This window comes from Argiope bruennichi, chromosome 8 (genome assembly GCF_947563725.1).
Source record: "Argiope bruennichi chromosome 8, qqArgBrue1.1, whole genome shotgun sequence".
Taxonomy (NCBI): domain Eukaryota; kingdom Metazoa; phylum Arthropoda; class Arachnida; order Araneae; family Araneidae; genus Argiope; species Argiope bruennichi.
In genome coordinates, this window is record NC_079158.1 from 115,684,827 (window position 1) to 115,712,325 (window position 27,499).

The window sequence follows — 27,499 nt, forward strand, 5'->3', positions numbered from 1 at the left end:
AAGATTAGCGCTTTTATGCAGAAAGTTAGATATTGATAAGAACATTCGCTGTATCCTACAATAGAAATTTAATAAACTCTTTTTCATGCGCTCTGATGAAACAGAATATTAAAAGGTTTTCAGCAAGTAATATAAAAAAATTAGTTATCTTATGCGATAAACTGAATTCAGTTTTTTTTCTCTACAAAACCAAGCCTTATATACATACAGAAGAAATCCCCGATTCCGATTTAACATTTACAGTGAAAGTGTTTTGAAATTTTCAGTTCAGTAAGCATGTAATATTGAAAAATAACAAAATGTCTGTAAAACATATTTTCATATAATATTGTTAGGCAGACGAATAAATTGTAATTATTTTCCATTTTGTAGATACTGTAAAGTAAAATCAGAGTTTTAGCAAATAATCAAATGTAATTCATTTCAATTAAATAATATAATAGATTTTTTTAATTGTACATTTCTATTATGGATTCTTTTCCGTATGTCATTACTAAGGTATTCCTTTAGTCACGTTTTTAAAATCTTTGTTTCCATTTTTAACAAAAGATTTCAACAGTTAAAAGCAAATTTCATAAATATATGCTGATTGCCCTAATAGATTTCTTTATAGACCACATTTAAGTTTTAAATTATTTATTTAAACTAAAATATCTAAAATAAATAGCATTTGAAATTTCATTCAGTTAATATCTTTTTAAATCATAATTGTACTTATATAAACTAAAAACCTTAATTTAGAAAAAGGATGTAAGATTGCATTCAGCTAAACATGAAACTACGCAAAAAAAATCATTTTTGAATAAATAGAGCATATTCTACAGTATTTATTATTATTGTGGAAAATTTATCCATCATTTTGTGGATGCATATATTTTGTTTTAGACAGCAATTTAAATAGTAAGTCATTAACACGAAAAAATTATCGTTATGACACACATGCATTATAAAAATATGAAACAATAAGATTATTTTAAGGAACTTTATTTTATTTAATTCTCTAAATGCTTTACTCAAAATCAAAATGTTTCAGCAGATTTTTTTAATTCATAATAATTTAGAAAACTTTTACTTCCCTCCAGTTATTGAGATACATATACGAAAAAATTAAACATGATAAGAAAAAGATCAAGCTATGATTTTAACTCAGTTGATGCCATGACCAAAATATAAAAAAAATCAATGAAGGAATAAAATTCAGCAGTTGTTTCAAATCCTCTTGAATAATGAAATATCTCTTACGTGTATTGATGTATTTATTTTTACCTACGCATTCATTACTTTCCTTTAATCTTCTGTTTTGAATAAGCCAAAAAAGAAAAATATTTTTTGAATAAAAAAAAAAGCTATTCATTAAAATCCCAAGTAGATATGTTAGTTTTTGGTTAATGCATATTAATGTTTTAAATATTTGCTTCTCCAACCGACAAAAAAAAAAGAATGCTTTTTCGGAGATCTATTATCTTTGCCACTTCGCAATTTAAATGAAAAAAATTCCAAATAATAATTTAATTCTATGATTCCTCTCCCGTTTTATATTTTCATAGATATTATCAAAAATTTTCAAGCATATGCGTTAAAATTTGGTACAATTTTAGTGCATGCAAAAAAGTTAATACTTTACAATACTTATAAAATCTTTCGTAACATATTTGCAACTGATTACTTAAATAAAAATATAGCTTAGATATTTTAGTTGATAGCTTAAAAATAAATTCGAAATTCTCTGCAGTTTCTGAGAAATTAGTTACATTAAGAAAAATTCAAGAACCGATGTTTTCGACTATTTTTGAAATAATTCAAATAAAGTATATAGGACTTTCGCTTGTAAATGAAACTATTCAATAATTTTTTTTCTTTAAAATAATTAACGTTAATTCTTTCTATAACTTTTGTTTTTATTTCAGAAGAATGATGTGATTTTTTTCTAAATATTCAGATTTATATTTAAGAGTAGTTAAATGAGTGGGATGCTTTCAATAGTTAACATCATACTGTTAATCTTAACATGTTGCGTCAAATTGCAGGTTATTTTTCAATATTTTTTGTTTGTGAGCTGCATTTGATATTTTTTCTACAATACTACTCAATGTCAGTGAATGCTCTATGTTTCTTCATTTCGCATAAATCTGGAGCATCGCCGGATTTATTAATTATTTATTATTATTATTTATCATTTCTATAAATATATATCAGGGCAATTTTTCTCATCTTTAATATTAAAGAATTATTACCCAGAATGGGTTAAAGAGGTGATATTTGAGAAATATTCCCTTGCTTGTAATATTAAACACAGCTGTTGCAATTTCATGATAATTGATGACAAAGTATACGGAATTACTCTTGAAAATCAGAAGAAAAGATATAGAATGTAAATATTTGATGATATCTGGAGGATTACCCTGCATTTATTCTTGTTAGTGTTGTTTGTAAATATTAATGTTTTGATTTTTCTTTTTTTTACTGTTTAAATCAAGATTAAAATATTATTTGAAGTCCAAATGTGGCAAAATATGTAAGTATCAAAAAAAAAGGGGGGAGGGGATGCAAACACCAGTTTTTAAGTTAAACTGTTTAAAAGAACAAAACTTTGTTCTGTCATAAACCTGAAAAGCCATTGTTATACTCTTAATTTATAAAATAAAAACTGATGACTAAGAACTAATGATAGTTTATTTTCAACTAAAAAACATTGCTACATGTCGGCGTCATGGCATAGGGGTAGCGCATCTTGCCCGAGACTTGAGCGTCTCGGGTTCGAATCCCGGTTCAGGCATGGCTGTTCTTCATCTGTGTTCTATCTGTGAGGTGTGTGAATGCGCCCCCCTGTAAAAAAGGATTGTGCAAGCGAATGTGTGAGTTGCATCTTCATAAGAGCTAGAAGACAGTCTTCTGCCCTCGGGTGCTCAGTTGTCTTTACCCTTAGATACTATTGCTGCGTTTCCAACTTTAGCTTGATAATATGTATGACAGGGGGATTTAGAATGGGTTACAGGTTGTCTTTTAATAAAAACCTAACTCGTGAATTGTTTTTACAGCTGTTGGTCATTGAATTGTAATGTTTGTTAGATCAACTGCTGATAATGATTCCAGCATCTATGGCCAACGAAAAAGATAAATCAGTTGCACATTGCTTCCTCTATCAGATTCCAAGGACAGAAAAAGATATGAGATTTGAATTTGAAACAGATTTTAAACAAGGAAAATGTTTAACTTTATGGAAAGTGCATGCAATGAATAGGTCTCTCATAATCACAACTCTTGGCAGTCTCTTAACGTACGGAATTCTAATCGGAAATCTCGGCAAAAAATAATGATCTGTAAACTAGTGATCTGATATGAAGTTACAAAATCTAACAAGTTTCAAAAATTTTCAGAGAACTTTCCAAATTATATTATTTTTTTATTAGTTTATAAATATACTTCTATGCTTCAAAATGTGTATTTGGATATAGAAGTTTTGAACAAAACAAACCTTCTATTTCAAATCCACTTTTAAATAGTAGAGAATATATGGTTCCCGATCCTTTTCGGGTTTAAATCTTCATATATTATTGAAACATTATATGTTATATATGTGTAAATATTTCTTCAAATATTTTTTGAGATACTATATGTTAATATCTTGAAAAACGACCTTCCCTGGGCAGTTTTCATTTTTTTTGTTTTGCTTTTCTTTCTTTTGTAAAATCGTGTTTTTTCGAAAAAAAAATATTTAGATACGAGTCACATACAGATTACATATGAATACTTTTCAATTTTACCTGCATATGAACTAATCATGTAAATTTTTAAAAAAAACCCATGAATGCACTTAGTTTAGCATGTTTCAGGTTGAATAGTTAACATAATAATTGCATTGTTGTTATTGGATGTGACCCCAGCGTATCCGTATTCGGATAATGTCATATAGTGCTATGTCTCAAAATTTTGAGGTACCGGTAGGTTATCATCCTACGCCATAAAAACTTGATACCATGAAAAATTGATATGATACTATGAGCACGTGAGCAGAGAGATAAAGACTCTAATAGTTATTTGTGTGTGTGTGTGTGTGTGTGTGTGTGTGTGCGTGTGCGTGTGCGTGTGTGTGTGTGTGTGTGTGTGTGTGTGTGTGTGTGTAAACTCCTTTTTTTCAGGAAAGATACCTATGTAGATAAATTTAAACAGCAAACCCTTTTCTAAATATGAATATTGATCCAAATCTTTAGAGTCGATTTTGAGATACAAGAAATAAATTCATATACAAAATTTATATGTATATACAAAAATTTCTCGTTTAAAATTATAAAACAAGCGAAATCTAATTGAATTGCAAACATGGGATTCAACATGAGAAACATGCATGGTACTTCGAAGTCCTAACCACCACTCCATCTTTGAGATGCTTATGCACGTTATGTAGAGTGACATAATCAACATTTAGATATAAAAAAATTGTTTGTGCGTAAAATTGCATTTTTTTTCAGAAAAGACACCTATATACATAAACTTAAAAAGCAAAACCTTATCTAAATAAGAAATTTGATGCAAATCATTTAGAGCCATTTCCGAGATACATGAAATAAATAAATTCATATATATACAAGAATTGCTCGTTTAATGTTATAAGGTTATTCATTCATAATTTTATAGGGATACATTTTAACGTTTCGTATTTTTAATTAATTAAAACACGTTTTTGGTCGGAGAAACAAAACATCATTTCACTCCATAGAGAAGAATTTGTGTTTTTAAATACAATATCCCTTGTAAATTCATAAAGGATTTCTTCAATTTTTCTTGATTATTTTCTAGTGTTTCGCTTGTTTTTGAAAAGAACTGGTTGCCTTTCTATCATAACTTTTAACTTTGACAAAACATTTAACTGTATATATAACTCTGAACAAATGGCAAGAACTTCTGCGACAAAAATAGTTTATTTGATGGAATAAGATGAAAGATTATTTGAGAATGAGATGAAACAATGTGATCAAGGGATTTGAAAATGGCCTAATTCAATCCATTAAACCAAAAGCTACTGGAATTTTTTTACAGTGAAAAATGAATTAGAACAATTGAAAATTGGAATTGCACTCCTGAGGTTATTATTGGTATCACAATAAGGAAGAAATCTGCAAGAACTTGAAAATCTGTTTGAACAGTTGGGGACATCATTCATACTTCTTGGAGCAGATTTCGATGTTCATAGTCCTCTGTGGGGAAATGAAATTCCCGTTCATAGACCACAAGATGAAGCCGGCTCGTTTATAGAATTCACTTTTAAGAGAAACCTTGTTATTTGGATTGATCCAAACTGATTTCCAACGTTTCAATCTACACGTGGAAGAAGCTGGATTGATGTCACCTTATCAACTAAAGACCTGCATGACAATGGGCTGGGAGTTAATCCAACGTACTCTGAGTGACTATGGCTTTTTGGATTTTCAAATTAATATGGATGAAAAAGTGTTTTCAGCAGAAAGATATAAATTAAGAAAGAGGAAAATTCTAAAAATTAGCTCACAAGTGGCTGAAAAATATGCTATATTAGAGAAACAATTCAAAAGATAAAAACTAAAAAAGATTTAGAATTATGGGTTAAAGAATTTACAGAGTTCATCCAAGGAATTAGCCAAACATCAAACAGTAAATAGACAAATCACCTCAGGGTCCCCTGGTGGGACACTGAGCTGGGGAAACAAAGAAAATTGACAAGAGCCTTGCGGCACAGATACCAACGTTGTAAAAACCATGAAGTGAGAATGAAGAGAAGACAAATGAATAAAATACAGAATATAAAACAGAATATACATACAGAATATGAAACAGAATATAAAACAGAATATAAATACAGAATATAAAACAGAATATAAATACAGAATATAAATACAGAATATAAAACAAATGAATCAATATACAGAGAAATGTTGAGAAAGAAAAGTATTGAATGCTTTGAAAAGTTATGTAGCGAAATAACGAGAATGAACTGTTTTTAGCTGCCATATAAATTAGCGGCAGATAAAATGAAAAGGAAAACAGTATTGCACAGTGTCAAAAAACAGGATGGAACAAAAACTAAAAATACAAAAGAAACTATTGTGAGATGCCTTTTCAAAGAGGAACAGTCCCAACAAGAAAATAAAAAGCAGAATAAAATGAGGAAAAGTATTGAGGAATATAAAACAAAAGAAAAAGATAAAATTTTGGCAATAAATGAAATAACAACAACGATTAATCAAATGGCTAAAAAGAAAACGCCTGGATTAGACAACATCCCAATGAAGACGCTTGCTGAAATTAACCGAAAAAATCCATTCATACTTTTAGAGTTTTACAACAAGTGCTTAGAATTAGGTGCGTTTCCTAATCAGTGGAAAGAAGCAAAACTGATTTTAATTCCTAAAACTAATAGAGACTTAGAGGACCCTAAATCCTACAGACCAATTTGCTTGCTAACAACAGCAAGTAAAATCGGGAATAAACTGATAACTCAAACAGTACAGCACTTATTAACGGCACAAAATAGACTACATGATCAACATGATTTTAGATATAATCACTCTTGTGAAACAGCACAAAATGCACTGTGGAGTAAAATAAAAGGTGCAATGAATCAAAAACTAAAAACAACAGTTATATCTTTGGATGTAGTGAAGCATTTGATTCACTATGGAGGAAAAGCATTTTGTATGCCCTTATAAAAATGAATTACCCGAGAAACCTTTTTGAAGTGATTAAAGATTACTTAAGTGAAAGGCAATGCATTTACTAAGATGGAAGGAATAATTCGGAATTTTTAATGGATAGAGAACTGCCACAGGGCTCATGCAGCGGGCCGTTAGTGGGGAACTTGGTTATGAATTCTGCATTTAAGATCAATCTTCCAGAGAACTGCTTTATACAAGCGTATGCCGATGATGTGCTACAAATAATCTCGGGAAGAACAAAAGATGAACTGGAAATTAAAGAAAAACAAATAATTCATAGGCTAATAAAATAGGGCAAAATACATAAACGTGAGTTTAATTAAAAGAAAACAATTCAAATGCCTATTACATTTAGAGAACGTTTAAAATTAACAAATCCGCCTAACATAAAAATGGGCAATAACAATATAAATGTGTCTAATCAAATTAAATACTTGGGAGTTACATGGGACCGTAAATTAACATTTACGTCGCATTTTAATAAGGTCAAGAAAAAAGTGGATGTATTAACATATAAACTAGTGGCAGTTGCGGATAAATTTTATAGAAAAAAGAAATACCATCTAAGAAGAGTCTACACTGGAGCCATTGAGTCATGTGTTCTTTTCGGGCACGGAGCATGGGGACATAGGCTGAATCTAAAGAAAATCAGAGAAGCATTAAATGCAATCCAACGACGCCGTCTCATCATTATGTCTGGGGCATATAAAACCATTTCTACCGAAGACCTTCAAGTGATAACGGGAAGTTTGCCAATGGACCTCAAATCAACGGAAATATTCACTAAATTTCAAATAAGAATTACTAGTAATATAGTTAAATTTGGAAACCAATGCTTCGGCAATAAATATTATGAGATGTATTTGGCAAATTCGAACAACACCCTGCAGAATGGTTTCTTCATGGGTTTCGAATGATAATCCCAGATATGGATGGAATAGAAATTTTTACAGATGGTTCAAAAGATGAATATAAAATATGAGTTGCAATAGTAGTATACTACTCTGTGAAAGAGATCGATAAAAATCTTGTGAAAATATCGAACCATGCCACAAGTTTCTAGGCAGAAGTGCAAGCTTTAAAGATGGCCGTCGAATATTGTGAAAGAGTGGAGGACGGACATAAGTGCTCAATTTTTTTAAATTCTCCGTCACAATCAGCTCACAATGGTAATAGGAAAATATGGACGATAAAAAAAAAAGATTAAAAAGTGTAAAAATTAATTAGTGGATAGAGTTGAATATATATATATATATATATATATATATATGTATATATATATATATATATATATATATATATATATATATATATATATATATATATATATATATATATATATATATATATATATATATATATATATATATATATATAATGACCTTATTCTTATTTTATGATATTCATTCAATGAAATTTTTATCGATGTAACTTTAACATTTAAAAAAATTTCATAAATGTTCTGCTTTAAAAGTATATTTTTCAACATAATGTTTTTATTCGCGATAAAAAAAAACCTGTTGTTTAGTATTTAGAATGTTTCTGTTGAATAAAATTGATTTCATCATTTACATTGACATTCTTGTCATACTTCTAAGTGTCTAGAAAAATAAATGTTGATAAATAGTTTTTTAGTTTTTTTGAATTAGTGAGTACATTGAAACAAAAATTTGATCAAATTTTTTCAAATAATTATCATATATATTTTATCTATCTATATATATATATATTTGCAATGTGTAAATAAAAAACATGAAACTGTAATTTTGTTTGTTTTCCTTTAATGATCTCTACAAATTAAAATGAAATAACTGATTCATAAGTTGCATAGATTTAACAAAAGGTATCTATACCTTTTATATTTCATAATTTGAAATTGTAAACATAATTTATTCGATATATACTCATTTGAATTTCATGTTCTTTTCTCTGAGCAAACTGAAAACATCAAAGTCTCAATATTAATAAAAATCATTACATTAGAAAAAAAAAATGTAATAATTTTATTAGTAAGCTTTAAAATATCAACTTATCTAAGAGTAATAATTTATTTTTGAAAAGAACTATATTTATAAGATTCAACATTCAATAACATTTAAATAGTATGTAAATAAAGAATATACGTAATTTTTCAAAAACACTGCCAAAGTCATTTGTCAAAATGTATCCTTTGGATGAAAAAAGGGGGGGGGATATGGGAAAGGAAAGAATAAAGAAGCACCAAACGAATTAAAAAGTGACGTTAATTAACTATGCAAAAACAATAATTCCATTGAATATACTAATTAAAATTTTAATATAAGAAATAAAATTATATATCTACGAAAATTTGGAAAAAATAATTCAAAATAAAATCTTTAAAAAAAATCAGAAGTTTTTAATAATGGATCGGCTAGAGTAATATTTACTAAACTTTGGTTTCATCAACGTTATCGACAGACATCCCGACATGTGCAGAACGGTTGAAAATTGAACAGAAACGGTTTGTTTGGTACCTGACACGTGACCGTGAATTGACCCCATTGTCCCCAAATCAAATAGTGTCTTCAAATGGGAAATGAGAGAAGAAATAAAGCTACAATGGCTTGACAGATGTTATATGTCCAAAGAGTAACTTACGACTCTATTATTAATCCAAAAATAAAAATAAGAAGCTACCATCCACTGGTAATCCAAATTTTGTCAGGACATGGGAGATTTCCTGCACATTTCCAAAGATTTGGAAGAATGCTAAAATAAATGCAATTGTTTAGGAACCGGTACTGCTTACCACTATTTAAAGGAATGCATAGAAATCTCAGAATTAAGGGAGAATCTGAAAGTTGAAAATAATGACTTAAGTGCATTACTGATGGTACCAAGTAATCTTAACACTCTGAAGGACATGATGTCAAAAATTGTCAGTTTTTTACCAACTGTTTGAAAGTGTTCAGATTTCTGCTGTTGTGAAACGAGAGAATTTGGAGAAATATTTAGAATTTCGCATAGATTTTCTTTTTAGTGATGACCTGTTCCTTGTTTAATAGAAAGAGGAGGAGGAATGACAGTAATTGACCACTTTGTGGCCAATTCCCTCGAAGAGAATCTCAGTTTGACAAATCGGTCACTGTAAGGATGGACAATGCTTAAGATAGCAGTCGGCCACAACAAATTCTGTCGATACTGCTTCGTTCAGTGGTGGTGGGGTGGCCGGCTATACACAAGAAGTATTCCCATCTCCGAACTTCTACTCTGCACCGGAATGAGAGCACTGGCCTTTCGGGATTGAAGGGAAATAAATTCTATTGTATGGCGATTCAGCAATAAAATTTGAATTCGAATCCGAATCCGAAACCCTTCGATCATACCTAAAACTATCAATTAAAGTTTAAGTAAAACCTCCGATTTTATATTAAATTTCAACTATTTCATAACTCTATTCGCTAAATACTGTTGTACATAACTACTTCCCAAGCATCTGCTTTCTAATTCTAGTTCATAACTAGTTAATATTTTCCATTTATTTGTAAGTCAAAATAGATTCCGGCTTAATCCCCTTTCTTCGGTAACACGAATGGCGTAATATTGGATAATTACTCTATTAGTTATCTAAATTACTCTAAAGTTGCTGAAAGATACAAATGGGAAAAAATTGAAACCAAAAGTTAATCCTTAAAATTCTCTATTTTTTAGAGTTTTATTCTTGTATAAACATTTAGAAAATAATAAATAAAATAATGAATTTAAGAACAAAGTTTATTGATTTTCAATTTTTATTCTAAAATAATATTCTATGTTTATATTTAAAATTAATCTTAAAAATTATATTTTCACCTTTTCAGGGTTTAATTCTTGTATGAAGACTTAGAAAAATAAGAATAAAATAATAAAATGAAGAACAAATTATATTAACTCTGCATTTTTATTCTTTTCTTTGAAAAAATATCTTATGTTTATTTTTAAAATTAATCTACGGTTTATCAACATGGCATTTTCTGCTAAAAAAAAGTTTCACATTAAATTACACTAGTTTTAACATAGGTTTCCCTGGTACTTCCTATAACATTATTGTTATAATCTGAAGAATATACATTTGACACCTGGTTAAGAGATTTCCTCATAAGTGAAATAAATGTACTGATTTATTAACTTTCCCTATTTCGCTTAATATCCATGGCATTTAATAACTTAAAATACAATAAGTCTAACTAGAAAAAGAATACATATCAATATTTTGTTCTGTTCATTTGCATAAAAATAAAACAAGATGTTTATTCTCTTTCTAAAACAGTAAACATTCAAGTGAATTCAATGATATTATATTTAATTTAATGCAATCTTATATATATATATATATATATATATATATATATATATATATATATATATATAGAGAGAGAGAGAGAGAGAGAGAGAGAGAGAGAGAGAGGGGGGGGAGACAGAGAGGAAGGAGAGGTTGAAAGACAGACCAAATAATATTTAAGCAAAAGATAAAAACCAATATCAGAAATAAAAAAACAAAAAAATTGTAACAATGGAAATAAGAATACATTAAAAATATTAGATTAAATTTAGTAAAGATTGAAAAGTGCTCAAAAATATTTGAAAAAAGTGCTGCAGTTCAATGGGTGCTGGGGAAATGAATTACAATTCAATATTGGAATACGAAATAGTGTGTGAAACTTGCAAACAACGCTTTTATTTATTTATCAGCGATTCCCAAAAAGAATTAGAGCATTTGCTACGGGCAGAAACGAACACTTAAGTGAAATGATACGGTTTTCCAAATTTTAAAACAGAGGTTAAAAAAACTGAGATATAAAAATGCGATACAAAATTAAAAAAAAAAAAAACACAATAATATAAATGCAAAAATATGCGTTTGCCACAAAGGGCTTGTATTTTCATCATATGTCTGCACTTTCTTAAAGACAATAAAAAATCTTTTCTGGCTAATTTGTTCGAAATATGGTTTCAATAGACAAAATTAATGCAAAATGTCAAAATCTTAGGGATGACGAATATTTTAAGAACTGTTATTACGTAGCCAATATCAAAAAGTCACAAATATCAGTGATCAATACTTTTGAAACAGGGGTGTAATTCAAATCCTTGATATGATCTTACTGGTGATATTTCGATTACAAGTCTTGGATCACGATAGAAAGTAACAATCGATACGATCTGTTCAATGGAAGCTCTCGAACAAGTCTTCACTCATGCATAGGGAAAGTCCCTTACCCCACTGATGCATTTTCCAGGAACAGACCTCCCACAAACAGTAGTGGGGGGTGGCAGGACCTATTGATCAGAAGCAGAGAGCTTCCTATTTCTATCTCCCTATCCCATCGCATGATAACGACTATCGCTAGAATCTAAATGCTGTCTGCTTCATTGTACGAAAACAAGTTTTCTTTCCTACTCAAGTCTCCACAGAAAAATATTTATTCTGAGAAAAAACTCTATTTGAAAAAGAGGATTAATATCTTTCATTTAAATAAGTAATTACTTAACACATGTGGAAATTTGAATATGTTTTTCCTACGCCACTCATTTTGATATTTGTAGCTATATTTTGTTTACGGCTTCTTTCATCTTTAAAAGCTTTAGTCTAAAATTAAAAAAAAATTATTGTAGAATAATTTTATTTTATTGTTCACTAAATTTTAAATTGATAACGTTTTAACAATCTCTTTTGAAAACCGCTGGCGAATATATTTGATTTACTAATCTTGATTGCGATTATTGTAGATTTCAATTTAAAATGTTCCAAAATATAATTTAGTTGACTTAATGTTAAAATTTTAAAAAAAACAACTGAAATACAAGGTTCTTTGGAGAATATACGATTTTATGCAAAAATGAAAGTTAATAAAACATTCTAAAAAAAGGTGTTTAAATGACATTTGGATGGACACTAGGGATTTTTTATTTTCTTGAAAACTTCATTTCAAGAAGCAATAATAATTATTAAATTTATTACTAATTGTATAATACCATTTGTTATAATTTGAATTTTAATACAGTTGCACATTGTATTAAATACTTACTTAATTATTATTTTATTGTAAAATCAAATTAGTCTCTTCTTTATTTTTATGAACACAAAAGAATATATACATTCAAATTATTGGCAATATAGCAGAAAATTTAACCCCTAGAAAAATTGTGAAAAATGTTCAAAGCCAAAGTCTTCCTTCAATAAACTTGCAGAATAGTGTAGCAGAATAAGACTATCAATAAAAAAAAATTTATATAGTAAAAATCTTATTTTTCTGGAGGTTAAGAAAAGGAAACATAGTATACGCAACACTTTAGTGAATACTATGAAGAAATGTAGTATAATAAAAATTACTAAAAATGCAGAGTAAATAACTAAGATTTTATTTCATTAACGGTTACAAACTATTCTAACAACACTATAAAAATTTTCGATACAATGAAATCAAATCAGTTCTACTTATTCTTAAAACTGCACACAGACACATATAACAGATGCAAATATTTTAATAGCAGAACAAGAACTAAATCCACTCCATATAAAAATTATGCAAATATATGTATTTTTTTATTTGTTTGTTTCAAGAATAAAATCTTTTTTCCTCATTTCGAGAAATATTTTTACAATTCAATGTAATAAAAATGTTTTAATAAATTTAAGCATTTTAAAAAAATTCATGATATTGGTCACATTTAAATATTAACAACTAGAACTTTATCAAAGCAAAAACTATAATTTTTTTACGTGACTTTCATGCGGTGTTATATGAAACATGATTACCAATTTCCACTCAGATATGCTGCATTTTGAAACTACAAGGCAATTTTAATCTTTCTCAGAAAATCGGAAAAAAAAGAAGGATCTATTTTTCTCACAAAGCGAAAATTCGACGCCTTATGCAATTGCTTTCGAGTGGCTGGGAATTTATTAGAATTCCTAATGTGGGGAAAATCTGCAGAAGGGCAAAGTAATATCTTTGCTCAATTTGGGACACTTAAAATTAGTAAACAATGTAGAAAATCGAGAAATTCAATTTTTAAAGAATTGTATTTTAGATCAATGCATAAATATATTACGTCATCCATCCTAAAAAATTAGATTTAAAACTGACATTTTAGGAGAAAAAAGTTTATATTCTTTTCAAAATACTTTTTAAAGAACAAAAAAAAGCCTATAAAAGGAATATAAAATTAGTTAATAATCAATACATCTAATGATTCTTTCTAATTGTAATAGCAGAAATGAATGGTTTCATTTACAAAGATCTATGAAATCACATCCATAAAAGTATGTATTTTGTATGATAAAAATTTACACGATAACAATTTTTTTTTCAAAATATATTTAACAAAAAAAAGAATATAAGACCTCTTTGTTGTATAATACTTGGAAAATAATCAACTTTAAAAAAAAAGGAATTTTCTTTTTACTTTATTAATATAAATTTAATCATTATCACGTTAAACGTTATGAAAAACTCTACGTATTGACATTAAGATAAAAACACTTAAGCGGGCTGAGCCAACATCTCTGAAAGAAAAGAAGGGGTATCAGCTGATCCCCGACACTCCAGGGATTGGAAAAAAAAAATTCCAGAAACACAAATCATTCTTCTCTTGGGCCCTGAGAGTCCCATCCCCTTAACACGAATAAAGAGAAAAGGAGAAATCTGTGAATGGTTTGAAAAGTGAACTGACCAGTTATTCTTGGAATTATCGTATGATTGATCCACATATCACTGAAATTTATCGGAGCGGTGACTTCACTGGAAAGTGTGAGACCTCATTGGAAAATGTGAAGTCACCGCTCCACTTCATGGGAGTGACTTTGACTTCCCGGTATTCGTATTTGACTATGCACTATTCCATAAAGATCACTTTTAATTGCTTGTGACAAGACTTTGATTGCATATATTCTGCTTACTGCAAACGCCATCTCTTGGTAGAATATAGAACTAAAGTGAACATTTTAAAGAAATGACATATATACTTAATTCAAATTTTTCAGAAAATGATTTACTCCAATAAAGAAATTAAATAGTTTTGAAAAAAAATTAAAATTAAGATATTAAGCTGAAACAGATAAATTAATTCAATCACACGTTACTTAAATTAGTAAATTAAGTATTATTAAAATTAATAAATTTTATATTTAATGCTAATTACTAATTTTAATTAATAATATGATTGAAATAACAGATATTTTGAACAAACTTATAAAAATAACAATAGCAAAATTATTTGTTATTCAAAAAATCGTGGATTATACATCTCTAAAGTCTACTATATTCAGATCTCTACATATTTCAAGATATTCCCCAATCCATAAAATGCTCGTTTTTCTGTCATAACGCAGCATTGCAAAAGCGCAAATCAGAGTATCCCTGCAAAATTGTTCTTTGCAATTATCGGGAATCCGATTCCACAAATCTTTAAAAAGATTCTGATATTCGAAATCTTCCATACATTTCAAAATTTTATCATACACTATAAAACACAAGCAATGTTCCAAACATTCTGGAGTTAAATGGTCCCATATCTGATCTACCATGTCTAGGAAAAGGGTTTGTAACGGCCAATCCAAATAGAAACGGAGCAGATCTTTTATTTGTAAATCTAATAAAAAGCCTGAATTGTTAAAGATCTTGCCACGTTCAGTCTCAACAGTTAAATAATAACATACACGTAAATCACAACTTAAGTAAGGGCACAACTTATGTAAGAATTTTTTTTTATTCAAACCGTTCAACTCATTGTAAAATAAGTTCATTCTTACGCGCCTACTTCTATTTTTAAAATTAGAAAATCGAAGTTCCTTTTGGTCAATACTTAAGTATTCTGGAATCCATTGTTTCCAAGGAGAAGCAGCATTTTCTCTCAAACATTTCACCCAAAATCTGACAGCAAGATTAAAGTCGATGCGATAAATGTTTTCCCTTTCTTCCTCCGTCATACTTTGCCATAATTGCAAAACATCTTGCTCCAAAAAGTAGATAGATGCTAAAACAAAACGCACTCTCTTATCGATGCTTTCGTTTCGAATGAGTTGTTTCGAAGTTTCGGTTCTGTCAATTGTTCCTTCTGATTTCCAACATAAAGTATTCGCGATATGACTCTTCTGAATGTGGTTAGCGATATTAGAATGGTCTCTAACACAGTAAAAGATTTCAGCAACTATTGGCTGAAGTATGTTTACGATTCGATCTACGAATAATTTTGGGAGAAGTGTGGATAATTTCTGACCAATTTCTTTTCTTCTTTGTCTTATTCGTTTTTCTTGACTCCAATTGGTACAAAATGAATCACTGTAATTTACATCTTTCTTAACAAATTCGCAAAAGAAGTGGATAATGTCGTCATTATAGACGGTTAATGCCACTTTAACAGCTGCTATATGTTGTAGAGATGGTAAGAAATTCAAAGCCATGATATATTTTCCTACGTATAAGTAGCAGATTTAAGTTTGTCTATATTTATATCGAGACAATAAACATTTCCTTGTAGAAGGGAATTTCACTGATTAAGTTGCTTTACAAAAATGCGACTTGATGAAATGGTTCAGTTGAATCCATGTTCGGTTACAGACGTTGCAAACGAAACAACTTGTGAGATTTCATTATTCCTGATATTTGTATTGAAACAGACTGAAAAGAAAAAAGAATAAAATATATAAATATACATAAGTAGAAATTTCAGAAATCTTTGAAATATAAAAAATATAATTTATATGGTTTAAAGTCAAAGTAATCTCTACTGTTAATAAAGAATCCTGTTGCTGTGCTATTTTGGATAGAGAGCTATAGAATTCATTTCACGTTTGTCGATGGATATGTGTACAAGGTATTATTGTTTAAGATATTTCATTTTGTACCTCGTCAAATAAAATAAAAAAAAACCTAAAAAATCTCCCATTCTCTGATGATCAATATTGAAAATATAATCGCATAAATATTATTTTTATACCTGTTCAAAATGCAAAAAAAAATTATTTTTGAAACACAACCAACTCAACGATCACCCATCGTCAACTGCTTTAATATCTTTTGTAAATTCCTTTATGCATAGTTGCAACAATAATTTTCGCTGGTACCATTAAATTCAAACATTTTTTCTATTAAAAATCTACGGATCTACTACGTGTTTCATAATCCTTAGAAAAATAATATCGAATTTTATACTTTGGCAACAATTATCTTATTTTGAGCTTTTATTAACAATTTTATACCTTTGTATCAATTCATTGATTATTACGTTTGAAGGACGATGGACATTACAAATCATGAAGGGCACATTTTATTTGATGTTCATTTTTGAAAGATTTTTATCTAACGAATTAAGAGAAAACAGAATTGTGTCGGTGGGGTGGATGATTGTAATGCTTTTATCTATTGAATTACAACTTCACCATCCAAGTAGTTTTCTATGGCAATTCTCTGTGGAATTTATACCATATACTGCTATTTAAAGAATTTATACTATTTATTTAATCAGTTGTGTTAAGTCAATTTAATATGACAAACTGATTTATAAAGAAAATATTTACAGATTTTAAAAAATGGATAAAACTCTTTAAGAAACAAACAACTGAATTTCATTTTCCGTTTTTATTTTGCTGACAAAGGGAGAGCAGTAGGTTGAAAATTCATTTCAGAATGATATTTAGTATAAAGGTAGTATATATTTAGAATGCTCACTCAGGAAAATATTAAAGCGCAATGGCCAGTCAATTTCGAGAAAATGGCCCTCAAACCTTCTGCATAGCTTATATACTAACAATGTGTCGCCGATGCTAAAGAGCGAATAGTAATAGTGGTTAACGGCGCCACATTGTTAGTATATAAGCTATGCAGAAGGTTTGAGGGCCATTTCGCTTTGATATTTGCATGAGTGAACATTCTAAATGCATACTACCTTTATACTAAATCTCATCTTGAACTGAATTTTCAACATCGTGCGCTTCCCTTGTAAGTTTTAAGTAATCTTTAAAGGAAGACCTCTAAAATAATAATTGGAAAAATATCCTTTATTTTCTTTTGTAAGTAGTCACTCTTCAAATTAAAAAAAAAAAACAGGATTCTTTTTTCAAAATGTTATTGAGTTGATCATTTCTATATTTTGGCTTCAGTAATTATTGATTACCGCGTTTAAAAAAGATGATCTAACAGATAAAGAATAGTGCATCATATCTGATATCCATTTTTGGACGAGTATTATCAAACGGACTGAATGATATCTGCATGCGCTTGGAGTGGCAGTGGGATCGTATTGCATTTATCCATTAAATTATAATACATAAAATTTTCTATGGCAAAACTAGAAGGAATTTATATCATTTGCTCGATAATTTATATTATCTGAATGCGATATATTTTTTATTAATTTTGTAATTCAAATAAATAAAGTATTTATGGCAAAATTCTTCATTGACCAGTCATTGACATTTGATAGATATTTTCTATTCTTCATTGACATTTGATAGATATTTTCTGCAGCATTGTTGATTTCATTGTTGCCAAACCTGCGTTATTCAAATGTGACTTCATTTCAACAACTTTAAAAAAATAATTGTAAAACCTCCTCAATGGATTTTGTATATTATTATTTGTGGAATAAAATATAAATAGCCATCAGATAATTTTTTTTATTCTTGTGCCTTGATATAATAAAAATATAATAGTTAGCTTTATTTTCGGGTATCATTATCAATTGATTAATGCCAGCAATATTTTAAAATAATGAACAATCCCATTCATTTGCACCAGCTGTAACACTGTACCCCTCATAATAATATAATATATTAATAATTTCAAATATAAAATACAAGTTTAAGATGTATTTGTACTAAATTTTGATTTATTATTGGTAACATCATCAACTCCTCAATTCAATAAATATAAACTGTTATTCATAATGAGGGATTAAAAATGTATGGCACACTATAAAGTAGAGAATAATAAAAAAAAAATTAAACACGCACTGATGAGTAGAACAAAAAGTAAAAAAATAAGTTGTTGCGAGAGATATAGACATCAAAGCAATTGGATAAAAAATTCTTGAATCAAAAGCAAAACAATAATGATTAAAAAAATTATGTTACAATGAAAGACACTGCAGCATTTAGAAAATATTTCAGAGCATGAATTTAAGATCAGCATATATTAAAATATATTTAAAATTTAATAAAAAAACTTTACATAATAGTATAACAATTTACTTAACAGAAAAAGAACAAAATTATTTTTAGTTTATTTAATTTTCTCTAAAAACTTCCAGAAAACTGGGAATTCTTTTCTGGCATTCAAAGAATATAGGATTTTGGCTTTAATTAGCCACATCTATAGACCTTTTCAGCATGATTAAATGGGTTGTATGACTTTTGCGTACAATACACTTTGCGTACGAATCATAAAACTGTCAATCAGTTGTCTCGTTTACAATGCGGTTGTGTTACTGATAAGGGTCCGTTCTAGAAGAGGTTACAACATCTTAAACGTTATCTAAAAGTGTCATATTTGGCGAGAATTAGCTTGATGTTTGACACAATTTCGAATACTTAACGATACGTTCATTAATATAATTTCATGCGTTTTAATACAATAGGAGTAATTTCCACTTTGCTTTTTATGAAAGATAAATTTCTTTTCAATGTATTTATTTAAAAATGCAAGATAAAAACATTGAATAATGATATTTCTGCTCATATAAACAGTGTACCCACTTCGAAATAATAATCATTTTTTCAAGATTTCAGATATAAATGTATTACTTTACATAAATATAACGTTTTGCATTAAACGAAAGAGATTGCGTTTCACTAATTTTTGATTTATTTCTTCATCATTCGTTTATTTAATTCAGTAATTTCGAACATTAAAATATGTTATTTAAATATAGGCACTTAAAAAAGTTGTTTCTTAAATTTCAAGTACAATTAAATGAGGTTAGTGGTATTGGAATGATTTGTAAGGAGCTAAAACTTGCAAAAGCAATTCTTGAAATTCCGTAAGTAGTAAGAAAAGCTTTCAATTACGGATGTTAAGTTTCCATGCTATATCAATTTTAAAAAAATCAGTTTCCAGAGTATAAAGCCATTACAAATTTAAAATTTTCTGTTTTTCATCGTAGATATAATTTAAATATTGTTACATTTTTTTAAAAATCTGTACTCTGATAAAGATAAATTATTTGTTCATTGTATGACTTTGCATTTTGTATATGAAATAATGTAAGTATACGGTGCATAAAATAACCAACTTTCTAAATCAGAAGTATATTAATATTTTGCTAACTGATCATTTGTATCTGCGAAAATTTGTAGGAGATATTAGCTGAATTCAAATTTAATTTTCTTCTAGTTGCACTATTTATTAAACCATAATCCAAATCTACTGTTAAAAAATAAAATAGAATTAAGAAAAATGATTTTTACATTAATATATGTAGTATATGTTCTTAAGTAACTTTAATTTTATTGAAGATCGTTCTTATATTTACAATAAATCATTAAAAATAGTTTTGAATGAAGTTCTGGTAATACACTCTTCAACAATATACATCTACACCTAATTGAAATGTTTACTGATTAGCTATGCGTTTTTTCCATATTTTAATCAATGTAATTATTTCTTCTTTCAGAAGAATTCATGGCCGTTTTAAACCTTCCAGGGGCCCTGAGATAATGCAAATCTCAAAGCCCTTTTTCTCTCCAAATTTTTTAATTGATTTTAATTTAATTTTTATTCAGCAATTTTAAGTAGTAAATTTTGAAAACTGAAGTCGCAATATTATGTCCCTTTCTAAAAAGTCCATTTCAATATTGTACAAATAAAAAAAGTGCACAGTCAAAACGTAAAATTAATTTTAAGCAATATATCGAAAACAAAAGACAACTTTCTATAACACTCTAAATAATATTGTAAAAGGAGGAAATATATTTTTTTAAACTTTAAAGCTCCAAATTTTTTAGAATTATAAAACAGCATAACAAATAACTTGTAAATGGTAATTAGGAATATTACTAGAATAAAATTCCAAAATTGATTTAATCAATACTTGATTATGACTTGAATAAATTGACTGCAGGGCTATCTGTCATAAATGAAAGTATAAAACTACTAAAAATTATCAAGAGCTGAGGGTAGTTTTCTTTGTTGCCTTTTTTAATTAATCACTCTTTGTTAAGATTTGTCATTTAATCAGACTCGTCATATTCAAATAATTCTTCATCCAATTAGAATATTATGTTAACTTACCTGCATATGCATTTTACGATTAATATTTATCATAAGTATTCTTTATAAGCTTCTTATGCATTCTACTTTCAAAATTTACATCATCAATGGAAAAATAAGACAATACAGCGTTTCAAAATTATCTAAATTTGTAACAATGTCACAAAAGATAAAAGAAATCACACTAAGAATATTTTAAAATAATATTTAATTCATTGCGATATTATAAAAATCAAATAAATAGTAAATTCGGGAAAAGTTTAAAAAATGCTTTCTTACGTATTATTATTCCATTTTCAGTTGTAATGTTCCATTAAAATATCCCGAATTTTATTTTTAATTCATAAAATAAAATAAGGACTGATTTAGGAACTTAAAAAACAAAATACCTGATAACATACGCGCGCGCGCGCACACACACACACAAAGGAGGGGGGAGGAGAGCGAATGGAAAAAATTTACTTTAAACACGGAAGCATATACTTTAAATTTCACAGGTATTTCCAAATTTTACGTTTAAAATTATTCAAAAATTAAAGTGTGGAATATTCAGACTTTTAATCTAGAAGTTTTAATTAACAAAATAAGATTTTCTTCCAAGAATAAAAGTGAATGTATATATATGCGTCTATCAATCTATTTAAAATATCGACCATTGGATGTAGAGGTACTAAATTTAACACACGTATATTTGGGAGAAAGAAATATGCAATTCAGTGCATTTAAAAATATTAATACAAAAAATAATGTTATCTCTAATGTAAATTATCTTAAAATTTTTAAAACAATATTCATTTTATTGGTTTATTAGTCCTTGCGTATTTTTATTCTGTAAAAAAAAATACAGATCTTAGATAGCACGTATGTTTTATAGTCAAGATCTTCCGTTTATATTTACGTATGAAAAGATAAAGTTTTCATATAAACGAGAATACTAGATTTTTAAATAAAAGATAAATTGTATTTTTATAATTATATCAGGCTTCTTAAGTTATTTATTTCATGTGTATATGAATTATTTATTTGATTACCAGATTTATCAAAAGCGTGGAACAGATTTAATTTCAAATAGTACCAAATTTATCAACTGTTAAATTCTCTTATTGACTTGTGTGTTATTAATTAGCTGAAACGCACATTTAAATAATCCACTTATCTTAAAACAATTGGAATCGCTTGTGATAGTAATAGTTAAGTTCAGGTGTTTCTGTTTCATATTTTCTTTTAAACTTTATTGATTTTCATTTGAGAACTATATTTAGCATACTTTGACTGTGAATGAATAATGCAGAGAACTGGTATGATTTGAAAGTAAAAACTATTTTTTACTGTAAATTTTTAGAAAGTTATCACGGAAAAAAGTCAAAATTTCTCTTAATTTTTGATTAATTAAAATTCTAATTAAAAATTCAAAAAATCACTTTCCTACCATCCAAAGTATATATTTGCCAAATTTGATAGGCAGACGACCTGGTGTGTACTGAGTCAGTATATACACATAGAGACAAAAGTTTTTTCCTTGTGTTTAAGTATCAAAATTTAGTTAATTTAGTTTCTCGCCAAATACTTTTGCCAACAGAAAACATATGTTTTAGCAAACCTAGACTAATAAATCCCTACCCACTTTTATTCAAAGAGCTAAGCATGATTTATTGGCCTTTTATGATCCGTATGCAAATGGTTGTACGCATAGTTAGCTTTATTTTCGGCTATCATTATCAATTGATTAATGCCAGCAATATTTTAAAATAATGAACAATCCCATTCATTTGCACCAGCTGTAACACTGTACCCCTCATAACAATATAATATATTAATAATTTCAAATATAAAATACAAGTTTAAGATGTATTTGTACTAAATTTTGATTTATTATTGGTAACATCATCAACTCCTCAATTCAATAAATATAAACTGTTATTCATAATGAGGGATTAGAAATGTATTGCACACTATAAAGTAGAGAATAATAAAAAAAATTAAACACGCACTGATGAGTAGAACAAAAAGTAAAAAAATAAGTTGTTGCGAGAGATATAGACATCAAAGCAATTGGATAAAAAATTCTTGAATCAAAAGCAAAACAATAATGATTAAAAAAATTATGTTACAATAAAAGACACTGCAGCATTTAGAAAATATTTCAGAACATGAATTTAAGATCAACATATATTAAAATATGTTTAAAATTTAATTTAAAAAAAACTTTACTTAATCGTATAACAATTTACTTAATAGAAAAAGAACAAAATTATTTTTCGTTTATTTAATTTTCTCTAAAAACTTCCAAAAAACTGGGAATTCTTTTCTGACATACAAAGAATACAGGATTTTGGCTTTAATTAGCCACATCTATAGACCTTTTCAGCATGATTAAATCATTTTAATTAATGAATCCTAGTAAATTAACTGTAAAACCAAAAAAAAATTCTAAATGTATGATTTCAATAAATGTTACTCGAATAAATCAAAATAATAATTTCATTTTACTTTAGAATGAAAAAATCTAACTTAACATTTTAAATTAAGAGATATATAAAATGAAAGATCTAATTTTACTTGGTTAAATGTAATCTGTAATGCAATAAAAATATTTAGAATTTAAATCAGAAAGATAATAATGAAGTATAAAGAAATGATAATATTTGATAATAAAAAAACAAAGTTTCTTTATTGTTTAATGTAATTAATTTTCATTAAAAACTAATTTCTTAAAAAAATGCATGTGAAAGTACATAGATAAATTTTAAAAATGATAAATATTCAATTATTGAGAGGAAAAGGAGTACAATGCTGCCAAAGAATTGTTAGCATTAATTAATACACTTTTTTAATAAAAAACATAAATCAGTTTTAATTTATCCGTTAACGCATAATTTTTCATTTATTTACATGAAATTAAAATGTTTTAAATTACATGTTGGAACCGTTGGCACGGTTCCTTTTCAATACAAACTTACTTTAAAACCTGTTGCAATACTTCCTTCACCTGCTGTTCCGTTACTTAAATAATGACGTACGCTTCAATTTTGTATCATTTTCGACAGGATGGGGGTATTTTCAGAAGGAAAATTTCATTCTAATGGGATTATACAGCCGACTCATAGAAATTTAAACGAATGTATTCTAGAAAAAAATATTAAGACAAAATTACTCACAAAAAGAGAAGTGTAGCTGTAGGTGAAAATCAATGGCGCCATTCTTTTCCGTCGCTATAGGCAACTGGGGAAGAAAACTTCTCCGGAGAGGAAGAACGTGATTGCGATGTCAAAAAGATGAAATACTCAAGAAGCGAGACCCAAAAAATGCAGAGCAACAAAAGCAAGAACTTCTTTATCTCTTCGGAAAACATGTGTGTCCAATTTCAGAGGAAAATTTTTTTAAAATCCGATGATATGCCGAACGAACCTTCAAGTCTAGTGGAAAAAGACACTCACTGAGATGGTGGATTCCGAGAATGGAAGATCCGAGTGCTGAAGCTGTTATTTTTGCAAAATCGGCGCCATCTGTTATTCGAAATTGAAATATCTGCAGGATAAATAAAGCATAAAATATCTGAATGTTTTTAATTTCAATGTAAAAAAATATACCGTGATGTTAGAAGTCTAATATATATGAAATTCATAATAAAATCATATAATGATTTTTTTTCTATTTTATAATTCCAATATTATCGATAATAAATCTATAAACATGAAAATGCTTTTTGATATATATATATATATATATATATATATATATATATATATATATATATATATATATATATATATATATATATATATATATATATATATATATATATATATTAGAAATCACTATAAATACTTGATATTTGAAGTTCAAAGAATATCATTGATAGGAGACCCTTCATCATTTGCCCGCTCTTTAAAAGCAACAGAAATTCAACAATTCCAATATGTTTATGAATCTTACTGACTTATTGTTTGTAATTTTTATATAATTAGCTCTATATGTCTGGGTTTGGAATTATAAGTAGAAAATATGCTATAATTGAATCATATGCTTTTAAAATATATATACTCATAATGGACAATTTCAGACAGAATTTTTTAAGAATCAATTTTAAGTCTGAGAGGAAACTTTAAATTATTTTGTATAGTTTAACTGAAACTCCGCAATTAAGAACCAAAAAAACTGAAGGAAATTTTTTTGTCTCTTGACTAATATTTTTTATCTTCTCAAATTTGTTTGCCGATTTTACGAAATTGCATATCAGCATGACTAGGGATTGCAATACCGGACCAAAATTTCAATACCGGTATTCGGTATTTTTTAAATCTTAATACCGGGATACCGGTTTTAATACCGGTATTAGAAATTTTGGAAAAAGAAAGAAAACACAGGTGTTTCGTTTTTTTATTTGAAAGTTTTGTTAGAGAGTGTAAATATCACGAAAAATAATTTGTAACTTATAAATTATAACAGTATATAATCACAAAAAAGTAATTATTAAGTATTTAAGTAATTAAGTATTTAAATCACAAAAAAGTGTAAATATCACTATTCAGTTTTTGGTACTATTACAAATTTTTGAAATATGATCTAAAAAAACATAATGCATCAATCGTACTGTCATTAAGTCTGAAAAGTAATTTTGTGTAAAAATGACCAGCTGTCGAAAACGCTCTTTCGGCGTCGACGCTAGTTGGTGGTACTCTTAGCAATGCGCTATATACTTTTTCAAAGTATTTATCTCTAAATCCCTCATCTTCAAATAAATCGATTTCCAGTCGGATGCTTTTGAATATAGCTGATTTCTGTACTGTATTTTGGTTCGTTGAAATTTTTTTATTTATCGCTGATTCTAATTTTTGTTCAAGAGACAATTCCTTTTCCCTATTGACAGTAGTGACATCATAATCTTCGATAATTGAACCGAATTCTGAATGTGGATAGGTTTGTGGGAAAAAAAAATTAAGAATCTTTACTCTAACTTAATCAGATTTGAATTGGTTATTTTCCTTTCTTCTTTTCATTTTCATTTTTAAAATCATTAGAATTATGTAAATACCATAAGACATTTTCTATTTCGGTATGCCTTTCTTTTGAGCGATTTTTCAATGTAATATATAATTCTTCAGATACTAATGTACGCTGTTCTTTCAGTGACTGCAACATGAAATTTACTGTTGCATTAGCTGTTAATAAATTAGAATCTCTCCGACATAATGCCTCAATAGTCAGTTTTATTGGAAGTAGAGCTGGTATAGTTCTGGATATTAAGTTGAATTCACTATCTGAAAAATTAATTTACAGGTTTATGTCAATTATTGCTTTTTGGATTGGATTTCCCAGTTTCAAAAATCGTTCCATCATGAGGAGTAAACTGTTCCAACGTGTTTTAGAATCTAATATTAACATAGATTCTGTTTCATTTTCAGTGAGTATATATTTTAGTAATATATCCTTTTTATAGGGTAACGTTTAAATATTTTAACTATTTTTCGAACTTTATAAATTACAGGAAGCAATTCTTGATAGGTTAATATTTCATCCTCATTAGCAATATCTTCTTCAACAATTTCATTGTCATTATCTTCATTGTCAATATCACTCTCACTCTTACTCTTTTCAAAGTTGGAATCCGAAGTGTCTATATCCACAGTATTTGGATTCTTCTGTTCTTTATATTTTTGGTATAGTACATCTATTACTCCTAATTGAATTCCATGTGCATAGCACAACTGCTGATTTGCACCAATCAACTTTCCAACTTTTTTCATAATTGTTGCTCCATCAGTCGTTATGGATACTATATTTTTTTCAGGGATAATCCATGTTTCACTAATTTAGATTTAAGCAATTAATTAAGCCATTCATTAGCTAATTAATTTCGCCTGTTAGGGAGACATAAAAACAAAAAAGTATAATATATTGCTATGTTCGCGATGCCTGAACATATAGTGGAGACAATTTAAAAATTTTCTAGTAAATACCGAAAAATCGGTATTCAAACTTGTGAATACCGGTATTACAAAATTGTGCAAATGGCTCAAAATACCGGTATTCGGTATCCCGGTATACCGGTATTGCAATCCCTAAGTATGACATAAAATAAATAAAATCATTTTTTAAGATTTTAAATCATTATCTACTTGGAATAATACGGAATAATTCCAAATCATTTTTTTTTCTTTATCGATTTCTGGTCAGTCTCCTGCATGATCTTAGGCGCGAATTTTTAGATATCTATATCGTGTTTATATTTCAAGTACACAAGTGATTGAAGTTCAAAGGCTTGGTTGTCGCGTTTTTCTAGAAAAACTTTGAAAATACATACATCCGAAAGTGTCTCTATAGTTTTGATAACATAATATTGTGTTTTATATGGTTTTATATGCACCTTTGAAACATTTTCATCATTGTGAGGCAAATGAGCATTGCACATTTCCAAACCTAATATCATAATTAAGTCGTTCATCAGTTGATATGTTGCAGATATTAGACTAGATACAGAGGCAAAATTTTTAAAAAAAGAAAAAAAAATCAAATCTGCGTATTCTGTATACTATGCTATAATATCTTCATTAAATTTTAATGCATAATTTAGTCTTTCGGTAATAAATGATAAAATGG

At 28.0% G+C, this 27,499-nt stretch overlaps 1 protein-coding gene across 1 annotated transcript; it reads right to left on the reverse strand.

The window, feature by feature from the left end:
- Positions 1–14,895: 14,895 nt before the first annotated feature.
- LOC129981580 (uncharacterized) lies at positions 14,896–24,338 on the reverse strand. The gene is made up of 2 exons (XM_056092480.1): positions 24,058–24,338; positions 14,896–16,312 (listed from the first exon to the last, which is right to left on the reverse strand). Exon 2 carries the CDS (start codon positions 16,093–16,095, stop codon positions 14,932–14,934), a length of 1,164 nt encoding a protein of 387 aa, XP_055948455.1. The 5' UTR covers positions 16,096–16,312; positions 24,058–24,338; the 3' UTR covers positions 14,896–14,931.
- Between the last annotated feature and the right edge of the window lie 3,161 nt (positions 24,339–27,499).

What these genes read in the sequence shown, in the direction of transcription:
- LOC129981580 (XM_056092480.1), bottom strand. Translation starts at nt 16,095, where the DNA reads ATGGCTTTGAATTTCTTACCATCTCTACAACATATAGCAGCTGTTAAA.